We start from the raw sequence: 26,439 nt of genomic DNA on the forward strand, positions 1-26,439 counted from the left end.
CATCCAACCATCTCATCCTCCCTCGTCCCCTTCTCCTCCTGCCCTCATTCTTTCCCAGCATCAGGGTATTTTCCAATGAATCAGCTCTTCGCATCAGGTGGCCAAAGTATTGGAGCTTCAAAAGAGTTTCTATTTTTAAAATTGCCTTTGCCTGGGCTATCATGCTTCAATATCAGTGTTTCTTTTTCTTCCAAATTTCTCTTGTTTTGGGGGACAGTAAATCTCCAAACAATCTCTCGCTGTGAACAACAATTTTGATAAGGCCTTCTTCACTTTATGTCTCTGTTCAACGTGATAAACGGGATCTGTACTGTTGGATGTAACAGTTTCAGAGAAACCGAACGAGAGCTGTCATTAAATAATAATCTAGAATAATAAGGCCAGTTCATTCCCCTCCCCCGGGCGCAGGCCCCACCTCCTTCCCCTCCGCAGATGTGGTCCTGTCCCTTCCTGGACAGGTCTGGGGGTCCAGCTCCATGGAGCTGGCACCGGGCCAGCTCAGACACCGGGCCCCTCCACCTCCATGTCCACTCCCAGAGGTGACTGGTCCTCTGGCCATGCTCCGCCCCGCCGTGCATTCGTGTTCGGTCACTCAGGCGTGTCCGACTTTGCGACCCCACGGACTGTACCTTGCCAGGCTCCTCCGTCCATGGGATTCTCCAGGCAAGAGTACCGGAGAGGGTTGCCATGCCCTCCTCCAGGGGATCTTCCCCACCTGGGGATCGAACCCAGGTCTCCACTCTCCTGCGTTGGCAATGGGTTCTTTACCACCAGCGCCACCTGGGAGGCCCTCCTCCTCCTCACGCATCCTTTATTTTCTCCCACAAAAGTTCTCATAAAATCACAACGAGTGCACCATTCTTCTTGAGTCCGGCAACAAACAGCCAGTGAACCAACACTCAGGACGTCTGAAGTTGATGCGCAGCTTTATCAGAGCGTGGCTCCTCCTCGCCGCTCAGCCAGGAATTCACCGCTGGGTTTGGACCCGCCCACCCACCACCCTCTGCCCCCTCTCCCCCACTCCTCGTCTGAGTGGGGATCACTCTCCTTGCTGGTTCATTCTCATCCTCTGCAAGTGTGGACCCGTCCTTGCAGGGAGACACACGGGGTCAGGCGATCGGTGGAAACGCATACATCGCAAAGACGCCCCCTGCACGGCCATCCTGTGACCAAGGCCCCCTCATTCTAACAAACACGGTCTGCCTCCCCTGCAGAAAATCAGTGCCCCCCAGCTCGGGTACACGGTTCATCTGAAGCCATTATTAACTGGATCTGTTCCTAATGCACCATAATTGCTCAAATATCATGTCCCATTATTTCAAAGTGAAGTGAATGAAAGTCACTCAGTCGTGTCCAACTCTTTGCAACTCCATGGACTATAGAGTCCATGGAATTCTCCAGACCAGAATACTAGAGTGGGTAGCCTTTCCCTTCTCCAGGGGATCTTCAAAAGATGACCCCAAATTAGGAATTCACAACTAACGTGTTACATCCAAAATATCCCAAAGGAACACTAATGCTCATACATGTGCTAATCTATTATTCTGATCTGAAAGCTAGAAAAATAGAAATATTAAGATAATACACATACAACAAACTTCACCTAAACACTCAATAAATGATAATAACCCTGTTACACAGATAGTTCAAACCTAACAGTGTATCCAATTATTCTCCTAAAAGAAGTCACCATTTCTTCTCTGAAAAATAAGAAGAAACTCTAAGACTGCTAAAATGCAACGACAGTTTGAAGGCAGAAGTATCAAACTGAAGATACATAATCACTTACCGATGGGCATGTAAATTATTAAGGTGCAGTCCATACTTCTCCTCAGCAGATAATCCGTCCATCAGCAAGTAGAAGATGAGAAAATTGCTCTGGCCAGGAGGCTGTGAAACAAGTCTGGATTTCTCTAGCATATACGTAAAAATTCTGGCTGGTTAAAGAAAAGAAGAGGAATTCTGTTAAACGGCATTATTAGTTTCAGCTCCATACATTCACACATATTAATCAGAAGAGAAAAGAATGCAGCTTCTTTTCAAACACAGACTTTTTTAAAAAAACAAAATAATGGACTTTATTTTCAGAGAAACTTTTTAGGTCCAGGAAAATTAAGCATAAAGTACTGAGAGTTCCAATATATCCTTTCTCCCTTCCCTAATAAGTTGTTTCCCCTATTATTAATAAATTGCATTAGAGTGGTACATTGGTTAAAACGAATGAACCAATACTGATACACTATTATTGATAAAGTCTGTAATTTATATTGGTATTCACTGTTTGTGTTATACAGTTGCACAGGTTTTGAGATATATATATACATCATGTGTATAGACTGAATGGCGTCACCGACTCAATGGACATGAGTTTGAGCAAGCTCTGGGAGACAGCGAAGGACAGGGAGGCCTGGCGTGCTGCAGTCCCTGGGGTCACAAAGAGCTGGACACGACTTAGTGACTGAACAATATGTCATGTGTGCACCATGACAGCATCATACAGAATAGTTTCACTGCCCTAAAGTCGCTGATACACCTCCTGACTCCTCCCTCTCCCCAGCTCCTGGCAACCGATGATCTCTGTAGTGTCACGACAATTTTGCCTTTTCGTGAATGTTATATAGTTGGAATCACACAGTAAGTACCCTTTTCAGACTGTCTTCTTTCACATAAAAATACGTATTTAAGGGTCCTTTTTTGTCGTCTTAAGGCTTTATAGCTTATTTTTTATCAGTGAATACTAGTCCATTGAATGAATGTACTACAATTTGTTTATCTAATCATCTATTAAAAGACATCTTGGTTGCTTCTGGTTTTTGCGATGATGAACATTCCTGTCTACACTACGTGGAGATGTAGTTTGCAACTCAGCTGAGTCGATGCCAAGGAACGTGCTTCGCGGATGGTGTGGTAAGACTATGATCAGCTTTGGACGGCACTGCCACGCTGTCTCCCAAAGTAGCCGGACCATTTTGTGTTCCACAAACAACAGATCAGAGTTTCTGTCACCCCACCTCCTCGTCAGTATTTCATGTTGTCGGTGTTTGGGATTTTAGCGATTCCAACAGGTGAGCAGTGGTACTTCACCCTTGTTCTAATCTGCGTTTCCTAGGTGACATATAACGCAGAACATTCTTTCAAATTCTTATTTTCCATTTGTCTGTCTTCCTTGGTGATATGTATGTTCAGATGTCCATTTTAAAAACTGGGTTGTTTTCTCACTGTTAAATATTGAGTTTTTCATTTATTTTAGACAACAATCTTGTCTTAATTTTTTCTTTTTAATTGGATGATTACTTTACAACGTTGTGCTGGCTTCTGCCATAAAACGTGAATCAGCCACACGGACACGAGTCCCTCCCCTCCTAGACCTCCTCCCCACACCCGCCCATCCCACCCTCTGCTCATCACAGAGCAGCAGGCAGACCCCTGTGCCCACAGAGCGGCTTCCCACTGGCTCTCTACTTTACATGCAACAGTGCATATATGTCAGCGCTGTTCTCTGATTGCCCCACCCTCTCCTTCCTCCACTGGGTCCAAAGTCCCTTCTCTGTGGCTGCGTTATTTACAAGAGCTAGGGCGTGGAAGCAACCTAGACGTCCATCGGCAGATGAGTGGATAAAGAGGTTACACATATACACAATGTACATATACACGAAGTTACGTACACACAATGGAATATTATTTATGCATAAAAAGGAACATGTTTGAGTTCATTCTAGTGAGGTGGATGAATCTAGAGCCTGTTATATAGAGTGAAGTCAGTCAGAAAGAGAAAAACAAATTTTGTATAGTAATGCATACAGAATCTAGAAAAATAGTTCTGACGAACCTATGCAGGGCAGGAACAGACACGCCAACCTAGAGAACAGACTTTAGACAACAATCTTTCATCAGATATTGAAAATATTTTCTCCATGCCTGGGGCTCATCATTTCATTCTCTTAACAGTGTCTTTCATAGAACAGAAAATTTTAATTTTAATGATATCGAGTAGATGTCACAGACTGTAGATGATGAAATTCCATTTAAAGTAGGTGGGAAATGATGAAAGTATGTAACATGGGAATGACAACCTTGGCTCTGCTTCAAAGAGAGCCTGGAAATTCAGACTCTGGTGTTGGTCAGAACTTTTGACACATTTGACGGAGTATGCTTTTCATTTGAATTTAGGTTTATTCTTATCAGTGTGAATGGCAGCAAATAGTTGCACATTTCAATTTTAGATGCAATTGTGAATGACTATAGTTTTCCACTTTGAACCAAAAATTTATGATCAATAATTTTTTTGGATCCTAATAGCAGTTTTAGGAAGGCAAATAAATTCAATTTCCCCTACATTTGAACTATAAACAACTCATATAATGAGTTTGCAACTAATTATTCTAGAGTCCAGTCTCTAAAAGCAAAAATGTGAGGTGTCCAACCCTTGGTTTTATACAGTGAATCCAAGTAAACCAATGGAATGACTTCTTCAGTGCTTTATTCCTGTAAATTTTGTGAGTGGTCAATTTAGTCTCAGAATGATGTTCAGTGTTTTAAAAGTTTCAAAATTCATAAATCTTATTAAGAAAAGTTGTCTCACTGGACACCTTCTAGAAAGGTTGCCATGAGTGCATAAAGAAAGACTCTTTCAAAATAGCCCTTTAATTAGTGGTATTAAAGCCCCAAAGTGATAAAATTAGAAAGAGGTGGTATAATTTCTTTTCCATCTTTCCATAAGCATTGAATCAGGTGGTAAATTTCAAGTTGAGGTCTAAATTATTAAATTTTACTTTTCTCTCTTAAGCAAAATCCTGAAAACATGTTCCATTGGTTATTAATAGTATTAACGCTGAAGTAGCTAATGGCTAAAATCTGCACTCCTAGGAAACAAACTGTCAGAGCTGTCCCTACTGTGGTTTTCTGGGCACTAACTAAAGACATGCCAGGTGAAAATGGAGGACCTTCATTCATCCTTCTGATCATCAAGCTTCTATCCTCAGAGAAAAGACTGACTTGATGCCCATTTGTTCAAGCCAACACACAAGCTTAATTTAAAGCAGCATTCAGAACTAATCAAACTCCACATCATAAAGTGACATCAATACACTTCATCTTTCCAAAATGGAATAATTAGTAATCATCCTAGTTAGCTCATCTCCAACAGTGAATAAAATTGCTGGGGATTAGCAGAATTCTGATCAGTATATATATATTTTTAAGTCCATCTTGAAGGAGCTTTTAGATGGAAGAAAACACAAAACAACCAAAAATTCAAATTTTCATGAGACTCTTATATTCTTCCAAGCTGGGCAAGTGCAGGCCTTTTTGTTGTGCCCGAAATGACACTGGAATACTGAAAGGAAAATGATAGGTTTTTGGAGCTAGAAAGGTTTCTGACTCATTCATGGAAGTGTGCATGGACAGAAAGTTCCTACTTATTCCTCGAGTTTTCAAGACTTGAATGTTTTTAACAGTGTTTTATGTCAGAAATAGTCTTGACTGGAAATATGCCTGTGATCCTCCACATTTTCAGAACTCTATGTGAGCACGTCTTCCAGAAAGTTTCACAACCGAAAACACACACGTCAATATGTATGTTGGCAGATTATATATAACATGCAGTGAAAGCATTTCATAGATCTGTACCCATATTTGACCACGATGAAAGGAGATGGGGGGAGAGAACCCTCCCTCTCCTTCAAGAAGGAAGATGCCCTTGGTGTTAAGGGAACCACTGACGGAAGAGGGGCTCAGGGAACCTAGAAAGATTATACTGTCAAATAAGTAACCAGATGGGGGGAAACCCTGGGCTAAAAGCCAGGCTACAATGTTATTTATTGATTAAAATTTCTTCAAATTAAGAAACAATCCTTACTTTGCTGTAGCAGATGTTTCATGAAACTGAGACGTGTATTTTTTATGTTATAATTTGTGTTTGAATGCCTGATCAAGGAGTTGGCGTTATAGAGGTATCAAAATAGTATCAATAAAGGAAACAGACAGCATCTGTCACCATTAAATGAGTAAGACAGCATTCCCAGTATAATAAAACCACATACGGCTGTGAGAGCTGGACCATAAAGAAGGCTGAGCGCTGAAGAATGGATGCTTTCGAATTATGTGCTGGAGGAAACTCTTGAGAGTCCCTTGGACTGCAAGGAGATCAAACCAGTCACTCCTAAAGGAAATCAACCCTGAATATTCATCAGACAGGCTGAAGCTGAAGCTCCAATACTTTGGCCACCTGATGTGACAAGCTGACACGCTGGAAAAGACCCTGATGATGGGGAAGATTGAAGGCAGGAGGAGAAGGGGACGACGGAGGATGAGATGGCTGGATGGCATCATCGACTCAATGGGCGTGAGTTTGAGCAAACTCAAGGAGACAGTGAAGGACAGGGAAGCCTGGTGTGCTGCAGTCCATGGGGTCGCAAAGAGTCAGACACAGCTTAACAACTAAAGAACAACAACAATAAAATCATTACAACTATTATATGTGTTCATAATTTAAGGAAATTGCTGTTCAGTTGCTGAGTTGTGTTTGAATCTATAAAGCATAACATGAACCTGTAACCTACATATATTTAACCTAAATTGAGGTGTAAAAACCTTACTCCAGTTTGATTAACTATTTTAGTGAATGCTTAAAATTCAGAAGGCTTTTACCCAGGACTAATTTGAATAACTCAGCTCCCTTTAAAAACCATGTAAAACGAATTAAATTAATACCTTTGAGTTTTCATTCAGAAAAAGGGCTCTTGGTGATGAAGTTATTCAAAACTCAAAAGTCAGATCTTACAGTTTCTTGAAGTGTTCAGAAAGTGCCTGTTTTTGGAGGTGATGATGATACTTTTTCTTAGACTGAAAATAATTTTGAAGAGTACAGATGAACACAATAGATCTGCCCTTATTCTCTGCTGTGGTGAATCGTGTCTCAGAAAAAAAAAGAAAAGAAAACACTTGGGCACTGGCCCTGGGCCCTGGGACCCCCGGGCGGGAGGTTTCATCTGAAAGCAGGCGCTGGCAGACGCAATCCGGCTGAGACAAGGCCAGGCTGCGAGGCACGGGGTTTCCAGATCAGAGCAGCCTCTCCGGGCCTGGCATCTCACACTCACCATTCTCGTCCAGGCTCTGCCTGGTCTCAGCTCTAACCTCTCCATCCTAAGAATAAGCTTAGAGCCTCTATGGGGTTTGGTCCAGGTCACAGAAATAGGGACAGAGGTAGAACTGAGCCGGGGACTTTCGGAGTCTGAGCTGAGTGCGACCATCGGCTTCAGCCACTCTTTGGAATCCAACAGAGACTTGTAACCACTCTCCTTTGTGTGTGCTCAGCTGTGAAGTCATGTCTGACTCTGTGCGACCCCATGGACTGTAGCCCGCCAAGGCTCCTCTGTCCGTGGGATTCTCCAGGCAGCAATACTGGAGTGGGTTGCCATTTCCTCCTCCTGGCGATCTTCCTGACCCAGGGATCGAACCCATGTCTCCTGCATTGGCAGGTGGATTATTCATCACTGAACCGCCTGGGAAGCCCGACGCTCCTTTAGAGCTTTACTAGTCCTTATCCTCTGTTAGAGTTACTGCTCCTTCCACTCTTGATTCATTTGCTCACTCTGGATCTACTGTCCACTGACTCTGCCAGACGCGGTGCTAGACGCTGCGGATGCAGCGACGGTCACAGTGACACATGCTGCTGGGGAAAACAGTCAGAAAGACACGTCTTAGCCCCTGGACGACCCTGCAGGCCTTGAGAAGCAGGACGCAATCCAACTGACTTCAAAGCGAACACCCAACACAACGGTATAAACAGAATCATCTAGTAAAACGTAGAATAACTGTTGTTTAGAAAGATAAAATGTACCGAGCGGAATGGGTCCTAACCCAACATGACTGGTGTCTTTATAAGAAGAAGAGAGACCCAGGGAGAACCCCCGCGAGAAAGCAGGGCAGGGCACTGTCTCTACAAGTCAAGGGTCAGCCAGAAAATCAAGGACAGAATCTTCCCCGAGAATCCGAGATGGCTCAGCCCTGATGCACCTGCATGCTGGGCTCGCAGCCTCCCAAACTGTGGAGGAGAGCTCTCCGCCAGGGCGCGGTGCTTTGGTACAGCGGCTCCTGGTCACTAATACCCTCCGTCTCCTGTCGACTCCGTGTGTCCTATGCCGCCAGCACCGGGGCACAACGGTGCTAACGAGCCGCGCTTCTTGGCATCAGAAGATCTCATCAGTGTTAACACAGACCAGTTATTTGGACCTAGAGAACATGGAGCAGGGGCGAGGCCCATAGCATCCTCTGGTCCAAGCTCCGCATCGCAGGTTGGACGGTCTTTAGCACGCTAGCTCCTGCTCTGCGTCCTGCTTGAATGTTTGCAGGGGGTGGGAGACAGCGCACCACAGTCAGAGCAGGCTCCTTCTCTGGAACCTCAGCCAACTCTCTGCCGCACGAAGAATCCGTCTTCGTATTCAAGACGCTCTCCCCGTGGGGGTGAACATTTGAAGACACTCGTCAGGACTCGCTCGAGCCTTCGGCTTTGCAGTGTACACTGTAGTTTCTTCACAGTTCACTCCAAACGCAGAGGGCCCTTGCACTCTCCCTCTCCTGATAAGCATCCTCTGAACATTCCTCATCTTCCTCTTAAACAGAGTAAAACTAAGATCTGAGCCCACAGACTGCTCCTTGTAGCCTCCCCTGAACACTCGTGTCCTAGGCATTAAGCGTCTATTAATGTAGCCTCAACGAGCACCAACGTTATATGCTTCTTTATTTATTAGCAGTTGTTTTATTCTTCAAATTAAAATATACATATAATATATATAAAATATGTATATAATATATATAGAACTACTTCAAGATCAATTTGCCACATTTTAAAAAGAACGCAGCAGGAGGCTGCCCAGCAAACACAGGCGACAGGACCGAATGAAGGGTGAGCCTCAGAAGAGGATGGGGGAGAACCACAGGGCGAGTGCAGCCTGCGGGGCGCCCTCCCCCGTGGGGGCCTGGACCAGCACGGTGCTAAGAGGAGGCGCTCAGCCGCAGGCCAGGCTGAGAATACACTGACGCCCTCAGCTCTGCACCGACGCCGGGCGCATCCCAGCCTCCGGGAGCGCCTCCGGCTCACCCGCGGGAGTATTTATCGTCCCGAGTCCCAGCCCGCAGCCCAGGAGGCGGTCTGACTGTGCGGCGGCTCTGCGGGGCTGCCTGCTTCTTAGCACAAGGCTGCCCTGGAAAGCCTGCTACTTCTTGTCTGGATGGCAGACGCTAATCTTCTAAATTGACGTGGCTGAACAGGGAGTGTTAAACTCTATCCAGAAAAAAAGTAAACGAAGTGAGGAATGGATAAGACCGTCAGAAGGACTCCCCGGGGTGGCTCAGATGGTAGAGTCTGCCTGCAACGCAGCAGACCCAAGTTCGATCCCCAGGTCGGGAAGATCCCCTGGAGGAGGGCATGGCCATCCACTCCAGTATTCCTGCCTGGAGAATTCCCACGGATGGAGGAGCCTGGAGGGCTACAGCCCATGGGGTCGCAAAGACACAACTAAGAGACTAAACAACGAAGACCGTCAGAAGCCACTCAGTGTATCTCCGTCTTGCAAAGGGAATGCTGAATCACGAAGATGCCGCATCTCCTCCAAGGGAATCGTGCATAAACCCGAGTGTCCAGCCGTAGTCGGGCTGGGTTAGAACCACCGCTTTCAGATGTCAGTGTCTGTGGGAATTGCCAGGGAAGCCTGCTGAAGATTCCCACTCCTGAGGTTCAGGGTGGAGTATGACTGTGCAGTTCCAATAAGCTGCCTGATTACATCCTGTGCTTATCTTTGGGTCCCCTGGAGGGACAAGGGGCTGGAACATGGGGCTTCTGGAAGCCCCTGCGCTCCCAGCTTCTGTGGCTCCAACCCCTGGTGCCTGAAAAGCTCAGGAGGAATTAATGCTCCTAAATGCAGTGATCCCTTCACTTGGACAGATGTCCTCACTGGGATGTCACAAGCGAAGCTGTGAAAACCAGAGTCTGATGCTTGAGACATTTGTCCTCTGAGGTTTTCCTAAATGGTAGACCTTCAAGTAGATCTCTTAACCATGGATTAAAAAATCAAAAACAAAACAACAATTTCCTATTGCAGATTTTAAACCTCTAACTTTAACAGCTAAAATTATCCTTCCCTACTTCTTTCATGCATATTTTTTTTTCCAAATTTCATTAGTCATAATGGGATTCAGACATAAGCCAACTGCAAAATACAGGTTTGTTGTTGCTTAGTTGATAAGTTGTGTCCAACTCGGTGTGACCCCGTGGACTGTACCCCACCAGGCTCCTCGGTCTGTGGGATTCCCAGGCAGGAATACTGGAGTGGGTTGCCATTCCCTTCTCCAGGGGATCTTCCCAGCCCAGGGATCAAACCCACGTCTCCACTACTGGCAGGCGGATTCTTTATCACTGAGACAGCTGGAAAGCACACAAAAAAAGGTTATCTGTTTCTAAACTTTGGTCAGAAGTGACTTTCGTTTCCTGAAGGGAAGATGGGGTAATTCAAAATGCAAAATAAAACTCATCTATTTAAAAGGTCATTACAGTTAGCGATTGTTTTCATGCTAATAGCTGTTACAAAATTTTAAAAATTAATAATTCTTCCAAGTAGATTCAGGCACTCTATATACAGTTGTATTCACATTATTAATTTGGATGTATACTCTCTTTTGATTTGAAAGATATAAAATCGTAAGTTTATTTTAAATTAGTTGGGTTGTAAACAGGAACTGCTTGTTTAAAATATACACTAAATATGTAAATAAAATTAGAAACAGTTTGGTTTTTGTTTAATGGAGTGATTATTTTCATTTTTTTACTTGTTTTAATTCAATCATTTTAAAATATCGATTCAGTGCTATTAAAAATAGATTTCAATGTATGTTGCCTGAAGGAATTACACGTTCAAGTTATACTTTATTTTGAGTATTTTAGTTTGCTTCTCTGTTTGGCAAGTGTGATTCATTTCAGCTATTTTTGGTTTGGTTTCATATCATACGGTTTGTACAAACACCGTTGTAAAAGGTTCCCCTTGCATTTCAGAATATTTTTCAATGTGCAATAATTTTAGAACTCATAACTTGACACCCTGGATGTGCACACTGAAACACTGTACACACACAAGTGCGCGCACACACACGCATGCACGCACACATGCACGCACACACGTGCACACACACACCAGTCACTGTTGCTGCCATGCTCGGTGTGTCTTTGACCCCTTCTTGTAGCTCCTGAGGTCTCCTTGTTAATTTTACACTTACCTCCAGTTAAGTGCTTTTTCCGCTCACAGAACTGTAGTTCAAAATACTTTATGAAGCAGCTGGATAGGTCATTAAGAGTGGTCCTGGCATGTCCAAATGCTTCTAAGATGCTCATGACCTGTAGGAAAAGGTAAACAGTTACTGCACTATTCATGTGCTTAAATAAAATGGGATAATTATAGCAAACAGACAGGAACTGTCCATCAGCTAAGGGGTCATCCACTGCCCACACAACACAATATTGCATTTTTAAGGTCACTCTTTCCTCAAGTGCAAACTGTTAACATCCTTCGTCCCTACTGGTAACTAATAGTAACAAGAGAGTGATGCACACAGCACACGACTGCCTTCCTCACACTATCCTCTCAGGGAAGTGGAGGATGGCATTCTCTTTACACACACACACGCACACACACACAACTCAGCAGGTACTGTTGGGTTTTTTCAACTTAAGAGTAAAAGTGCCTCAGTAGCTTTGGAAGGAGGAATTAGAGTTAATTTTTGCAATGATCAGAATTTCTTTTAAAAATAACAAATTCACTTACACATATGTGTATAACCTTCCTTTTAACCCACATTTATTGTGCCAGGTACCCTTTTGCATCCCAATCCCCCAGGCCACCCTCCCACACCCTGTTTTCACTCCATGCCAACCATTCTCCCCACAGAAGCAGGAATGAGAATTCGAGATGAAGCCTTGGACCCAGCATGTCTTATCATGAGGTGCTACTGCAGAGATGGCTGTTTGCAGCTTTAAAGTGTTACTACAGACCTTCAGAAAACCCTGGCCTCTGAAATTCTCTCTTGACGTATTTCCTTAAAAATGCTATGCTTTTCTCACAATTAATTGTACCTGCGATAATGAAAATGACCAAGCAATTCTCCCCAAAGAATGAAAATCTGGAAGGTTCAAAAGTATTTTTCTGGATCTTTCAAGATGTGCGTGCATGCTCAGCTGTATCCAACTCCTTGTGACCCCATGGGCTGCAGCCCTCCAGGCTCCTCTGTCCATGGGATTCTCCAGGCAAGGATACTGGAGTGGGCTGCCATGCCCTCCTCCAGGGGATCTTCCCGACTCAGGTGTCGAACCCCCATCTCTCGTGTCTCCTGCATTGGCAGGGGGATTCGTTCCCACTGCACTACCAGGGCAGCCGTCCGTCAAGATGCTGGCAAGGTACACGCAGTTCCTCCATCAGCCACTGGAGGGCCCCAATAATACCTTATTGATACACTGGGTGGTTTACAGTTTCTGAGGACAGCATTTTTTAAAGAATTTTATTCTAAATTAAAAAATTTTGCAGCTCCTCTTTAACTAACTGGGTACAGCTCTACTAAGGCATTCAATTCACCTGGAAGTATTTTATATTGTGAAAGATTACAAAACAACATTAATTCTAATCACAAGTACTGACTGAATGTTGGGCAAACAGTTAAAAATATGAAAATGTCTGTTTTTGAAGTCTGAACTTTTGGAGAGAAACAATGAATCTTTACAGAAATTCTATGATTTAGGTCTTTCTATAATAACCTAATTTTAAAGATCACACATTGTTAGTAGTAATAGCAGAAATATTTCTGAAAAGTAATTTGAAAGAGTACTTATGAAGGTCCTATATTATGCCTTTTTCCCAACAACTTAATATGAAATAAATATATAGCAAGATTATACTGTAATTATATCACATTTAAACCTTTATAATAGTTCCTTCAAATACTTGTTTTAAAACTCATAAAAAAGAATCAAATAAAATTTTTTTAATGTTTTTTGGCTTCTATTTACACTGGCATTGTATCTCGTAATACACTGATTTTTATTATAATAGAAAATGAATATAAAAGGTAATTAATGACATGTGCCTAGAAAGGATAGGGTAAATAATTCAATGTATGTGCCTTGGAGTAAGAGACACCTGCCCCCACAGTCCAACTCTGCTAATGACAAATGCTATAACCTTCAGCGAGGTTTGTAAATTTCCAAACCTCATTTCCTTTATTCTAAATAGAACAACGCCATCAGCGATTATCAGAGTCCAGTGTATGAAGTGTTCAGCTTGGTGCCTGTAACATGGTAAGCATTCAACAAACAGCAGAATTTAATTTTGCTTTTGTTAATAATAGTAGAAAACATTTATACTGCACATTATATTGTACTATGTGCCAGGAACTATATATATATATATATATATATATAATTATATATATGCATACATGCATGTAAATTCATATGTATATCTGTACATGTATATCATTATACATAAAATTATATATAACTGTATACACATACGTACATACATATATATGTATGAATGTATATGCATGTATGGGTATATTACATCTTTTAATCCTCACAACTTGAGTCTCCATTTTATAGAAAAGGAAATTGACAAATCTAGAAAATTTCCCAAGATTGAAAACTTATAAATAGTGGAGCTGGGATTAAAACCTAAGCAATCCCTTGGGTTGGTGCATTTAGTCACTGTAACAGAATAACAATAAAGATATATAAGTGACTAAAACCCCTGAACGCAATGTAAATGCGTGGCATGCCTTCATTGTGCACCACTGTATACACATTGGCACCACACTGTGCACCCCTGATCCATGATTCAGGATTAAACTGAAATAACGAGAGGCATTTTTTAATCTTTAATCATCCTCCTGGCCAGTAGGTGGCAGCAAACAAATGTGCTAAGAGAAACACTGCAAAAAAAAAAAAGCAAAATTGGTTCTGTTCTGCTACTCGACTGTAAAACAAATAATGAGAATACTGTGTCACAATAAAACTTTAAAGAAAAATATAGGCAAAGGGAAATATGTATTTCCTCGGTATTCACTGAGTCACATTTTATTGACGTGATTTGTTCCCATTTATATTGGAATTTTTTTCTATAAAATGTTCAGAGTTCTGCCATTAAAAGCTGTGCCCTATTATTATGGTAGTAGTTAACCAATCGGCCTTTCTAAAAGTAAAGACATGTACCCGCCTCACTAAAAGATAATGGCTTAATTAGGGTGACCCCATCACTCAGCTCTGTACAACAGTTGCTCAATAAATGCTGATTTAAGAATTTCAGTGGAATTGAATGTCTCAAAGTTGAAACTCATTTGGACCAGAATTAGTGAAGAAAAGTCCCAGGCAATTGTGTTTTTTCCCAAAACATGAATTGCATGTTCCAATAAACTACTGCCGTGGAAAGTCCCTGTTTCCACAGCCTGAAGCTCAAATACAGGGACTAGAAACAACTGGTCTCTTAGCTGACCTCAGCTGTTCTGAAGTTGCCCAGAGAAACACAGTCATGCCCACAGTGACAGGATTTAAAGCCACACTGCTTGTCTCAGGTTGGCCCAAAAGGCTAGATTACTTTGAGCTGTGCCGTGGAATTATGCATGTGCTGAGTGCGTAGATTAAGCGTAATAAATGGTCATGAATTAAAGACATGAAGGAACACATATGCTACCACAGATACATCGTAGGGGGATTTATCGTACATTTTTTGTAAAGAGAAAAACTGGGAAGAGTTTCTCCTTATGATCTGTTAAACATGTTGACAGAACTTGCTAGAACAGCGTGAAGACAAGAGAATCAAACTATTGCAGGTGTCTCCTTGAATAAACTGTCTGACTTTTACTGAGTGAAATTGGACTGCTCTCTCTGAGCTGCCAACAGGCTCTCAATTAGCTCTCAGTAATTCCCTACAAAGGATGCTTATCTAGTCAATCCCCACAGATATATCCTACTTACACCCCAAACTGTCTCTTTATCGGTAAAAGTAATCAACTCTAATCATATTACATATTTTCAGTTCAACTGTTCTGAACAAAAAGAAAAGAGCATGTCTACAATATTTTAAAAAACACACAAGAAAATAAATCTTAACTTAAACAATACTCATTTGCATAGGGCCTCAATCTTTTTCCCTTTATTTCCACAAATTTTGACCAACTTGCAGTTAAAGTGAAGTGAAAGTCATTCAGTCATGTCCGACTCTTTGCAACCCCACGCACTCTAGCCCACCAGGCTCCTCTGTGCGAGGGGATTCTCCAGGCAAGAATATCGGAGTGAGTAGTCGTCCCCTTCTCCAGGGTGTCTTCCCGACCTGGGGATCAAACCCAGGTCTCCCACGTTGCAGGTGAATTCTTTACTGTCTGAACCACCAGGGAAGCCCTACAGTTCAACTTAAAGCCTATTAAGATGCCTCCCCTTTTATTTGCAACTCACATTCTTCTGACCCCACCATAGTCTCCAACTCAAACCAGTGACTTACATGCTTAAATTTGGAATCGAAAATAGGCCTGCTGGAGCCAGACCTGCAGGTGAGGTGTCTCATTATCTGTTTGCTGGCTTCAGACTTTCCAGATCCTCTTTCTCCACTAAAATAAGACCAAAAAAAAAAAAAAAAAAGATGCTTACTGTTATATAGTAAAAAAGGAACCAGAAAGTAATTCTCAGACACAAAGAAGGTAAGCAAACGACATGACAACTTTCAACAAGAACATGACGTCATTTGACTTTTCCATTTGATTCACTCGTTAGTATAAATGCAGAAAGCCGCATGGCAGTCAAGACAATGGAGGGAAGCTACATATTAACACAAACACCAGTCTTGAAAGAAGAAAGAAAACGCCTCAACTAAGCATCACAAAATCCCTGCGGTCACTGATTTGCTCTTCATTTCTTGACCCTTGAATGAAAAAAAATATTTTTTCTGAGTAACGGGTTGATACATGGCATTATTAACCTTTAAAGATGTCCCAAAGGAACACTAGTTCTGCAGAATATTAACAAAACTTAATACTGATAGAAAAACAATCCCATGAGCAAGAACATGTAGAAACAAGCAGATTTCTTCAGTGATGAAACACGCTTGGCATTGGGAGCTCTGTAATCGGCAGGTTCCCAAAAGATGTCACTGGCTCTTCAGAGCTTCGCTAAGAACTAAAGTCTTTGACCTGAGTGAAGTGGATTCAGTGAGAATTTAGTGAAGGCCATGGATTTGTGACAGTCATTTTAGGGGAGGCTGGGGGGCCTCCAAAAGCCTCCTGAAGTGAGTGGCAGTGGATGAGTGCAGCTGTGAGTGTGGGCTCAGAAGCCAGACTGCTGGACTCACATCCCAGGGAGACCCCGGACTAAGTACCTAACGCTTCTAACACTCAGCCCTTGACACATAAAATGACAGCAAACAATGATTATAGTAACATGCATCCTACAAGATCACTAAAGCAATGAATAAGGTAACACGAAGAAGGCACCCAGCACGGGGTGCCTAAACTCTTACCTAGTAACTCTCAAAAATATCGGTCATTATTACTGTCGACACTACTACACACTCCTTGCCATCTCCCAATTAAAAAAAAAAAGAAAAAGTCTCCCTTTTTTGTCTAAGCAAGACCAGGAAACCCAACAGATAAAGCAGATAAAAGGAGAATTTCTTGGCTCAAGAATGCCTGGGTCCCCTAACCCCCACCCGGGGAACCCTTCAGACCAAGTGGAAAAACAACCACTCGCGTGCTAGTTTGAAAACCACAACACTAAAGTCTGCAACACGTCGATCTGACCAGCCACGGAATTTTGATGGTGTTAATAATATAAAAGTATATAAAGAAGTGTTTATTTAAAGATCTGATGTTACTTGGGTTCTTTCCAGGCTTCCCTCTTCACTCTTTGGTCTCACTCTGACTCAGGCTGTGCAAAGCTTTATTTACATGTTCTGTCTTCAACTGATGCTATTGAGGATAACTATGCACAGACGGGTATTCATGGATGTCCGCTTATCATGGAGGTGTAGCCTAATATAAAACGTAATTCTCAATGCGGATTGTACTTTTGATACCTAAATAGTTCTTTAATTCTTTATCACACTCACATTTCACCCTCACTTCTTGTGGTACCTTTTTTTTTTTTTTTTGCTCCAATGTAAATGACTGTCCTGAGCATCTTGACATTTAGGAGCTAACAGTGCCATTGCATTCCAATAAAGCTGACTTTGGGTGTGCAATTCTGGTCATACGAGCAAAGGTAAATACCTAGAAGCAACTGGGAAATTTCACCTCTGCAAGCTGCTACAGCACCACATTTTGGAGAAAGGTGGAATACTAGTCCCAGACGCCTTTCTTTCCCCGTGTTTTCTGAGGTTTGAAAGCAAGGCGCTCTGGTTCTAAGCTGTAAATCTTCAAAATGAATTGAGCTTCAGGTTAAGATTGTTGAAATCGATCCAGCCACACCCGGGGCCGTTTGTAATAACAAAGATGTTTCTCCTCTGTAGCAAGTCAAGTGTACTCACTGCAAAGACTGACCGGGACACAAACCGATGAGGAAGTAAATAAACGTACAGCAGAAGAAATGTGGACAGGTTTACCGCCAAGCTCCCGGGGCAGAACTGAGCCCGGGGCGGGGGCAGGCGGCGGGCTCACCTGAGGATGAAACACTGGGGTCTCCGCTCCTGGAAAAGCTGGTGGAAGGCTCTCTCCGCGCAGGAGAAGATGTGAGGTGGCAGGGAGGGGTTGGGCTGCCCTGCACTGCTCAGGTACAGCTCAGAGACCTGGAGAACAGGGCCGGCATCTCTGTCAAAAGGATTCAGGATCCTTTCCCCCACGAAGACACGGATACATTTCCAATACACAAAAGCACAGAAATCTCTAATCTTGAGTCTCACTTGTAAACACAAACCATTTGTGCAATGATGCCCTTCTCAGGCACATTTTAAGCATTTCTAATGATGGCTCTGTCTAGTCAAAGCTATGGTTTTTCCAGCGGTCATGTATGAATGTGTGAGTTGGACTATAAAGAAAGCTGAGCACCGAAGAATTGATGCTTTTAAACTGTGGAGTTGGAGAAGACTCTTGAGAGTCCCTTGGACTGCAAGGAGATCCAACCAGTCCACCCTAAAGGAGATAAGTCCTGGGTGTTCATTGGAAGGACTGATGCTGAAGCTGAAACTCCAATACTTTGGCCACCTGATGCGAGGAGCTGACTCATTGGAAAAGACCCTGATGCTGGGAGGGATTGAAGGCAGGAGGAGAAGGGGACAACAGAGGATGAGATGGTTGGATGGCACCACCGACTCGATGGACATGAGTTTGGGTGGACTCTGGGAGCTGGCGATGGACAGGGAGGCCTGGCATGCTGCAGTCCATGGGGTCACAAAGAGTCGGACATAACTGAGCGACTTTCACTCGATCACTTGATCCCATATAGATCAATACAGAGTGTTGAGAGGAGTCCCCTCTACCACATGGTAGGTCTTTATTACTTACGTCATCTATTTTATACACAGTAGTGTGTCCAATGCCCTCCTCGTCCTCCTCCCAACCCTTCTCCTCCTCACCCTCCTTCTCCTTCATCTACTCCTATAACCCCCAAAATGATATGGGTAATTCTTTTGCCCTAGTCAATCCTACTTCCATACATCCTCAGACAGCCCAGGGATGAGGCGGGTCAGACTGGGTGGGATGAGGAGAGTGGGCAGGTTTCAAGGCAGCTTTAAAGCAGCAGTGGAACTCACTTTTGCTGTGGAGGGTCGGGCGGTGAGGGACCCTGTTTTACCAAAGAACTCTTTCTGTAATCATTCTTGGTTGATTCACTGGGAGTTTAGAGAGAGGAATGTCTCTCTCTCCCTCTCTCTTTCCCTCCCCACCTCCACCCCACCTCCAGCATCTAAAGGGCATCCTTGCTTCAACAACACACGCTTCCTCCTTTCACCTCCTGCTCCCACCAAGGATTCTGCCCATGATGGCATTTTTGATCCCAAAACACTTGGCAAAAATCATACTGTGCTTTCAGTTGCCCGGAATACTTTTTCAAAAGCAGTTTCCCTTTTAATTTCGACTCTCATGATTAAAGCTGGAAAGGCTAGGAAAATGTGTAAAGGCAGTACCATCCTGTCTGATCCAATCGCCTAAACATCATAGGGCTCTTCTGAAAGTGTTCAAAGAAGAATTCTAAACCAACTGACCTTGAACTAGTCAAAAATGATGGGAACACAGACTTAATGTAATATTTGATTTTAGAAGTCTGTCTAGGGACTACAGTCATAAGAATCACACATTATAAGTGCAAGGGAATCTTTTGATAAAATAACATTCCTTTTCAATATTTTCTCAGAAAAAAATAAAGTCACTATCATGTAACCACTCAAGGTAGGATTTCCCGAGAAGCTTGATTTTGCTCCTATTTTGCTTTTTCTTCTTAGTCACTTGATACTTAGGTATGTCTAGTAAGTGGTTACTCTACATTGTTAAAGGACAGTTTAAATTTTACACTCACCACGGTGGAATAAATTGGAATCTCCTTGAATGGATTAACCAGGAGGAGGATATCCCCAATAAAAGTCTATTAAATGGAAAGAATAGAAATTGCTATCAGACCATATAAATAGCACTTTTAAAGTTAAATAATATATAATTTTAAAATCACTGGGCAAACTATAGAGAATAAATAAAAATCACACTTTAACATCTTGTGAATTGTTTTAAAAGTTTGTAAATAAATAGAAAAGTCAAATTCACATAAAATTAAACCAATAAGCTTTTCTCATTGAACACATAACAAGTGAAATGACGGTCTTAAGTAATTAATTGAACACACAGATGAAATTTTGAAATAAATAATTACCAAGTGGAATAATTACCTTACATAGAACACTATCACCAAGAAGCACACAAAGTATGTTCATTTAAATTGAATACCGACCAGTTCCATTACACTTAAAAGAGTTTGAGTCACATAAAGTACATTCTCTGATCATGGATTATGATGCAAATTAACCATGGACAGCTAGAAAATCACCAAATGTGTGGTGATTATACATTTGCAAATAACCTATGAGTCAAAAAGAGAAATCATAATGCAAATGAGAAAACATTTTAATTATGATATATTGTAACATGTGAGATGCTACTAGAGAGATAGTTGATATGAAAATTATTGCCTGTTAAAAAATAAGACAGGCAGGTAATGATCTAAGTAAATGTTTCTAGGAACTCATCAAATTACATGAAATTATCAGAAATAAGTAACCAACATATGAGCAGAAATGAACGGAATTAGTAAACAAAAGCCATGGAGTGAAAAACTAAAGCTAAAAGGCACTCATTGGAAAAATCAAATCAAAACCTGGTGTCCTAACAAGACTGAGGAAAGAAGAGGAAATGCACAGACCACCAATATCCCAAATAAGACATCACTACAGATCCCACTGACAGGGAAACAGATGAAGAGGCTTTTAGAAATCACATTTTAGTCACCAAGTTTGGATCATTAGATGATGTGGACAATAATCCACATTCTTACCAAAACAAATGCAATAAGATGTCAGAAATCTAACTTGATTTATTTTCGGTAACAAATTGAATCTACGTCTAAAACCTTCCCGCAAAGAAAAGTAAGAATTCACCAGTGAATCCTTGCCAACACTGATATAAAAATAAACAAATTTCATACAAATTATTCCAGAAAGTAGCAGAAGAGGGAACATGAATCACTTCATTTCAAGAGGTCTGCATAAACTTAGTATTAAAAACAAATATATTGAAAGAAAATTATAGGCTGTTTTCCTTCATTAAAACACATGCTAAAATAATGAGAAAAATACAGACAAACTGAATCCAATAATACATTCAACAAATAATAAATTTCAACCAAAGAGGCTTTATTCTAGTAATTCAATGTTGACTTCATATCAGAAAATCAACTCTTGTAATTTGTATTACTAAGAAGTCAAGAATAAAATTTATATGATTATCTCAATAAATGCAAAAAGCATTTAATAACAGCCAATTCCCACCCTTGATTAAAAATAATAATAACTTTAAAAACTACTAATGGAACTTTCTTAATCTATAAAAAGTAACTACACGTGGTAATAACTTGCTTAATGATAAAACACTGATTTTAATGATAAAATAGCTTTCTGCAAGGATCAGAAACAGCACAGAAATGTCTAATATGCTGACTTCCAGCCAAATTTTTAAATTAACAGCCCCTGTATCATCAAATGGGGCTCCTCAGGTGGTGCTAATGGTAAAGAATCCACCTGCCAATGCAGAACACCAGTTCAATGCCTGGGTCGGGAAGATCCCCCGGAGGAGGGCACGGCAACCCGCTCCAGTGTTCTTGCCTGGACAATCCCACAGACAGAGGAGCCTGGCAGGCCACGGTCCATAATGCAAAGAGTTGGAAACAACTGAAATGACTTAGCACGCACATGCATATTATCAAGCAAGGCAAAAAAGTAAGGCTCTATCAGGGTTTAAAAGGGAAACATGAAAGCCATTATTTGGCTCCTACTTAGCGGTGTGTGCAGAAAAGCCAACGAAAGATGGTCCACAGTAACTTAATCTGGAAGCCCTGGGAAGGTTTGCTTAGAGACTGAAGAAGTACCGAGAGGGAGAGCTTTGCACTTCATGGAGGGAGAAAGAGAACTCCAGGGAAAAAGTCAAGGGGATCCCAGATGCAGGAAGGAGGGCGGTGACTAGGAGTCACCAGTGATCGTGTTCAGGGGCCAGACAGAGAATAAGGACGCATAGCCATCCTTCCATGGAGAATGACAAGCTACAGAAAAGTTCTAAGACCGGGAGTTTTGAGGTTACATTTCTCCTTTACAAAAATGGCCCTAGTTCCTTGTGGGGTCAGACTGAAAAGTGATGAAGTTTCCTCTAGAAAGTTAGGAGGCTCCTGGGGACAGGACAATGAGGATGGTGGCCGCTGGCAGGCTAAGTGAAAGTTGCTCAGTCGTGCCTGAATCTTTGTGACCCCATGGACTATACAGTCCACGGAATTCTCCAGGCCAGAATACTGGAGTGGGGAGCCTTTCCCTTCTCCAGGGGATCTTTCCCACCCAAGGATCGAACCCAGGTCTCCCTCATTGCAGGCGGATTTTTTACCAGCTGAGCAACCAGGGAAGCTGTGGACTAAATGATATTTGGGAGAGAAAGTCACCTGAAAAGTATGAACAAAAGAAAGGAAATTAAAACCATTCAACACAGATTTAGAGAACAAACTTATGGTTACTAAGGGGAAAGAGGGATTTGTACACACGCTAGATTTAAAATGGATAACCAACAAGGATCTGCCCTATAGCACACAGAACTCTGCTGAGTGTCATGTGGCAGCCTGGATAGGAGCGGGGTTTGGAGGTGAATGGATTACACATATATGGATGGCTGGGTCCCTTCACCGTGCACCTGGAACCATCACAACCTTGCTTATCGGCTCTGCTCCAGTATAAAATACAGACCTTAAAATTATTCAGGCAGTGGTCTACCGATAATGTGACTAAGAAGTTAACAGGAAGAAGAATCAGCAAGACGCTATGGAAAGAGAGACAATGGTACAAAACTCACAAGGGGCAAGGCAGTAGCAGAGACCAAAGTAATCAGGCTCTGCCACTTCATGCTGATGACTCAATTCCATTAATTCTGAAAGAAGTATTTAATTTTAAGTGTATTTACAGTGGCAGGCAATTTATCCAAGTGTTAAGACGCTGCCCTGAATTTTCATAGGTTAATCAGCACCTGACAATTTATTACTTGTAAAGAAATCTCAGATTTCACATTTACATGAAAATTACTTAATCAATTGCTCAGTGGAGGAGGAAAAAAAAGGGGGGTGTAATCCAAACGGGATAGCAGACATGTGCATAATCAGATTTCTCTGTAGACCTTCTGATTGAATTGCTTTGAGTTGAATTTAATGAAATCAATGAGAGAGAGAGAGAGAGAGAAACAGAGTCTGAGAATACATACTACCAAAAGCCATCCACGTATTGGAAGAAGTAACACATATAAACCAGAGTAGAACCAAGCAAATCAATCCTCCGTGCTGTTTGTCATCTAAGTGATATATCTGTATCTTATTATCAGAGATGTGTGTATAAATTACTTACTCAACACACAAAGGCATTTCTTGATAATTTGGAAAAACTTATCTTTTTTCATGCAAATAGAGGCAAGCCCTCCAAGCTCACTTAGCTTTTCCTCTCTGGCTTCCTTTTCCAGATCTAAGCAGCTGAGTTAAACCAGATGAAACAAACAGCATTTTTATAACTGATTTGCAGATTCTGCAGGTTCTAAGCAGGATCATCTCCTCCAGCAAACATGACAACAGGAAAGTTGTATGCCCTCAGGGTTTTCACTTTTAACAACTCTGAAGCATGGATCGTTGCTGAAACTGAAAAGAATAGACCTGAACTCTGAGAAATCCACCTTAAGCTACGGGCACGACCCTAAGTAACAAAGAGCCCACTCCTTGTAATATTAGCAGCACGGAAGTGAGAATATATGCAGCAAGACAAAGCCGTGCGAGAGCCAATTTCAAGGGCACTTACGTAAATCTGATTGTTCCCAAAGCGCTTCTGAATTTCATAAAGCAGGCTGCTGTCAGTGAGCTCGCTGAGCGTCGCCAGGTCATCATTGGGAGCGGGAGGCATCAGCTTGACCTGAGGGAAAATCAGGTAAGATGAATTCTAACTGCTTCCCAATCAACTGTCCTCACAGCTGAAAGTTCCAGTTTCAATTATATGTCAAAAGTTTAGAGACCACGTGATTAAAAGATGATATGGCTCACTTAAATGGAGCAAAAAAAACCTCAACAACCGTAGCAATGTACTCAGATGAGAATCTGTTTCTGTGCCCACCAGCCTGCACACGGACGCACACACACACACCAACACACACACACCTCCTGTGACCCAGCATCCATCACACCCTGAAGTCTGTCTAATTTGCCGGCCCTGAACTGAGCTGAGCCTTCTGCAAGGCCAGTTGTTAAAGCACTCATGCTTGCAGTGCTTCGAAAACTAAAGGAAACCTCTTCTCAGGAAACTGAAATGGGAAGAAAGCAGTGTTCACAGACGTTAGCTTCCGCACATATGAAAGAAGGTGCTGGAATTCCACAACAGTCTCTAGAATTTTGGCTTGTAATTTTTATTCTGTCCTACATTACTCTTAAGGCAGTGGTGAGGTTAAGGTAATTCTGCTAGAAAGAAAGAATAAACTGTTTTCCTACTCAATTTAATGTTGACTGACAGAGTTGAAAAACTGAAAATACTTCAAATAAAAAATGAGATGAATTTGAACTATTTAATTAGATGAAAATCTATCATTTACAGGTCAGAAATGGACAATGTTTCGTTTTACAGACATAGACAAACATCTCTACCAAGTTACCATACATGTTGAACTTCCAAAGCAACCATAAAAGAGAAAATCCAAGAGCAGGATTTTTTTTTCCTTTAGAAGTAATGATTTATGCTAAGATAATAAAATTCTCTTATAGTCACTGCTTTAAGGAGCTGAATGCAAATTTCTGAGTGCACATTAACGTTAAAAAAAAAAAAAAGCATGAACAGCATTGACAGAAGTTTCACATTTGTCCCAGCGAGCCTGAAAGAACTATTGCAGCATCTCCTTGGAATTCTTGAGGATTTTCATCTACAGTCACAGCTGCTCCGTGGTGAGAGAAAGTACTAGGCTGACAGTAAACATGTGAAGACTTCCCAGCCGGCTTGTCGTGATGAAACATGAAAATACAGAGTTCGGGCAGATCAAGGGAAGAATTCCTTGTATTTATCATGTCACATTCCAGACTGATCAGGAATGAAGCTCTGATAATCAGTCTTAAGCAAGGCTCCCCAAGGGACACATACTTTATAAAGATTCCTGAAGCATTATGACAGCTGACAACCAGTAGAAAGAAAAACAGAAGTATGTCTGCGGATATTTTTATGTTCAGAGCTGAAGGCTCAGTAGTGTACGCTACCAATGGCTCCCAAACAATTACAACTAGAGTCAAAACAGAGACAGCATAAATATGTAAAAAAAACAAAAAATTAACATCTTCACTAGGATCGATCATCATGGTTCTTATGACGCTACACACATATCCATGTGCATTGCTGGCTTAGTCGTGCCTTACTTTTCCTGAGCCCCATGGACTGGAGTCCGCCAGGCTCCTCTGTCCACGTTGGTTCTCCAGGCAATAATACTGGAGCAAGTTGCCATGCCCTCCTCCAGGATATATGTGCATACACACATATACTTTCTCCTCTTTATATATCCCCAGAGAAGGAAATGGCTACCCACTCCAGTCATTCTGCCCGAGAAGCACCACAGACAGGGGAGCCTGGTGGGCTACAGACCATGGGGGTCACAAACAGTCAGACACGACTGAGCATGCACACTTCATGTACAGATATACTTCCAAAACTAGAGATATCAAACATAAGACATACATAATTCAGGGTGGAAAGTCAGGGAGAAACTAGAGAAGTATCTTAATAAATGTTTTAAGATCCGAAAGGAATTTACGTCTTGGAAATACTCTGAATTCACCCCTTCGTGTTCCCACTTGTCAACACGGCAGTGAGTGCTGTCAGATTTACTGCTTTGTTCTCTTTTGTTTGACTGTTTTCTCTCTATGGGACATACGTAGTGTATGTCAAGGAACCAGAAATTCAGTGGGCAAAGAGGAGTTCTGACAAATGGAATAAGTACAAGAAGACCCTGGGGAAACATTTAGGAGCAAAGAACCAAGGATGCATGAATGAAGAGGAAAGAGGAAATTAAAAGAAGGAAAATAGAGCTGCCTGGGATGGTCCTACCAGGGAAAGGGGCGGCGACCTGACCAAACACCGCGCTTCCCAAAGCTGAAGCCCTCATCCTGCCTGCACAGCACTTAACTGTGGCTACCTGCTTGGGGGGCTTCCCTGAGAGCTCAGAGGCAGAGACCCGTAACTTCAGCTGCTTTTGCCATTTCGTGCTTTGCAGAGCTTCCCCGGTGGCCCAGACGGCAAAGAATCTGCCCGCAATGCAGGAGGACTGGTTTCCATCCCTGGGTCGGGAAGATCCCCTGGAGAAGGCATGGAACCCACTCCACTATCCTTGCTTGGAGAACCCCATGGACAGAGGAGCCTGGAGGGCTGCAGTCTGTGGGTTCACAAAGAGTCGGACACGACTGAGCGACTTACCCTTGACGCTGGCTTTTTACTGCCTGAGACATTTCTTAGAGAGTGCAGTTTATCAGGTCCTTCGCTTGCTGAGGATTTACGCTTTTGTGTGCCTGGGTGTTGGTACAGAAAGAGAACCACTGCCAACTTTCAAAATCCCTCTAGGCACATGCAGCGTGGGACACACACTTTGTCTCCCAGGCATACAACTGTCCTGGGTCAGTAGGGC

General features: G+C 42.3%; 1 protein-coding gene across 7 annotated transcripts in view; it reads right to left on the reverse strand.

Moving 5' to 3' along the window:
* Positions 1-26,439, reverse strand: part of MYO16 (myosin XVI) — a 499,683-nt gene that overhangs the window by 231,916 nt on the left and 241,328 nt on the right. For all 7 annotated transcript variants that reach the window (XM_070471419.1, XM_070471420.1, XM_070471417.1 and 4 more), the window contains 6 exons: positions 23,592-23,702; positions 19,532-19,597; positions 17,680-17,807; positions 15,534-15,639; positions 11,269-11,386; positions 1,790-1,937 (listed from right to left, as the gene is read on the reverse strand). In XM_070471419.1, the coding sequence (XP_070327520.1) occupies positions 1,790-1,937; positions 11,269-11,386; positions 15,534-15,639; positions 17,680-17,807; positions 19,532-19,597; positions 23,592-23,702 (677 nt within the window). The remainder of the gene's footprint in view (positions 1-1,789; positions 1,938-11,268; positions 11,387-15,533; positions 15,640-17,679; positions 17,808-19,531; positions 19,598-23,591; positions 23,703-26,439) is intronic.

The sequence above is a fragment of the Odocoileus virginianus genome, chromosome 8, assembly GCF_023699985.2.
Source record: "Odocoileus virginianus isolate 20LAN1187 ecotype Illinois chromosome 8, Ovbor_1.2, whole genome shotgun sequence".
In the NCBI taxonomy this organism is placed as follows: domain Eukaryota; kingdom Metazoa; phylum Chordata; class Mammalia; order Artiodactyla; family Cervidae; genus Odocoileus; species Odocoileus virginianus.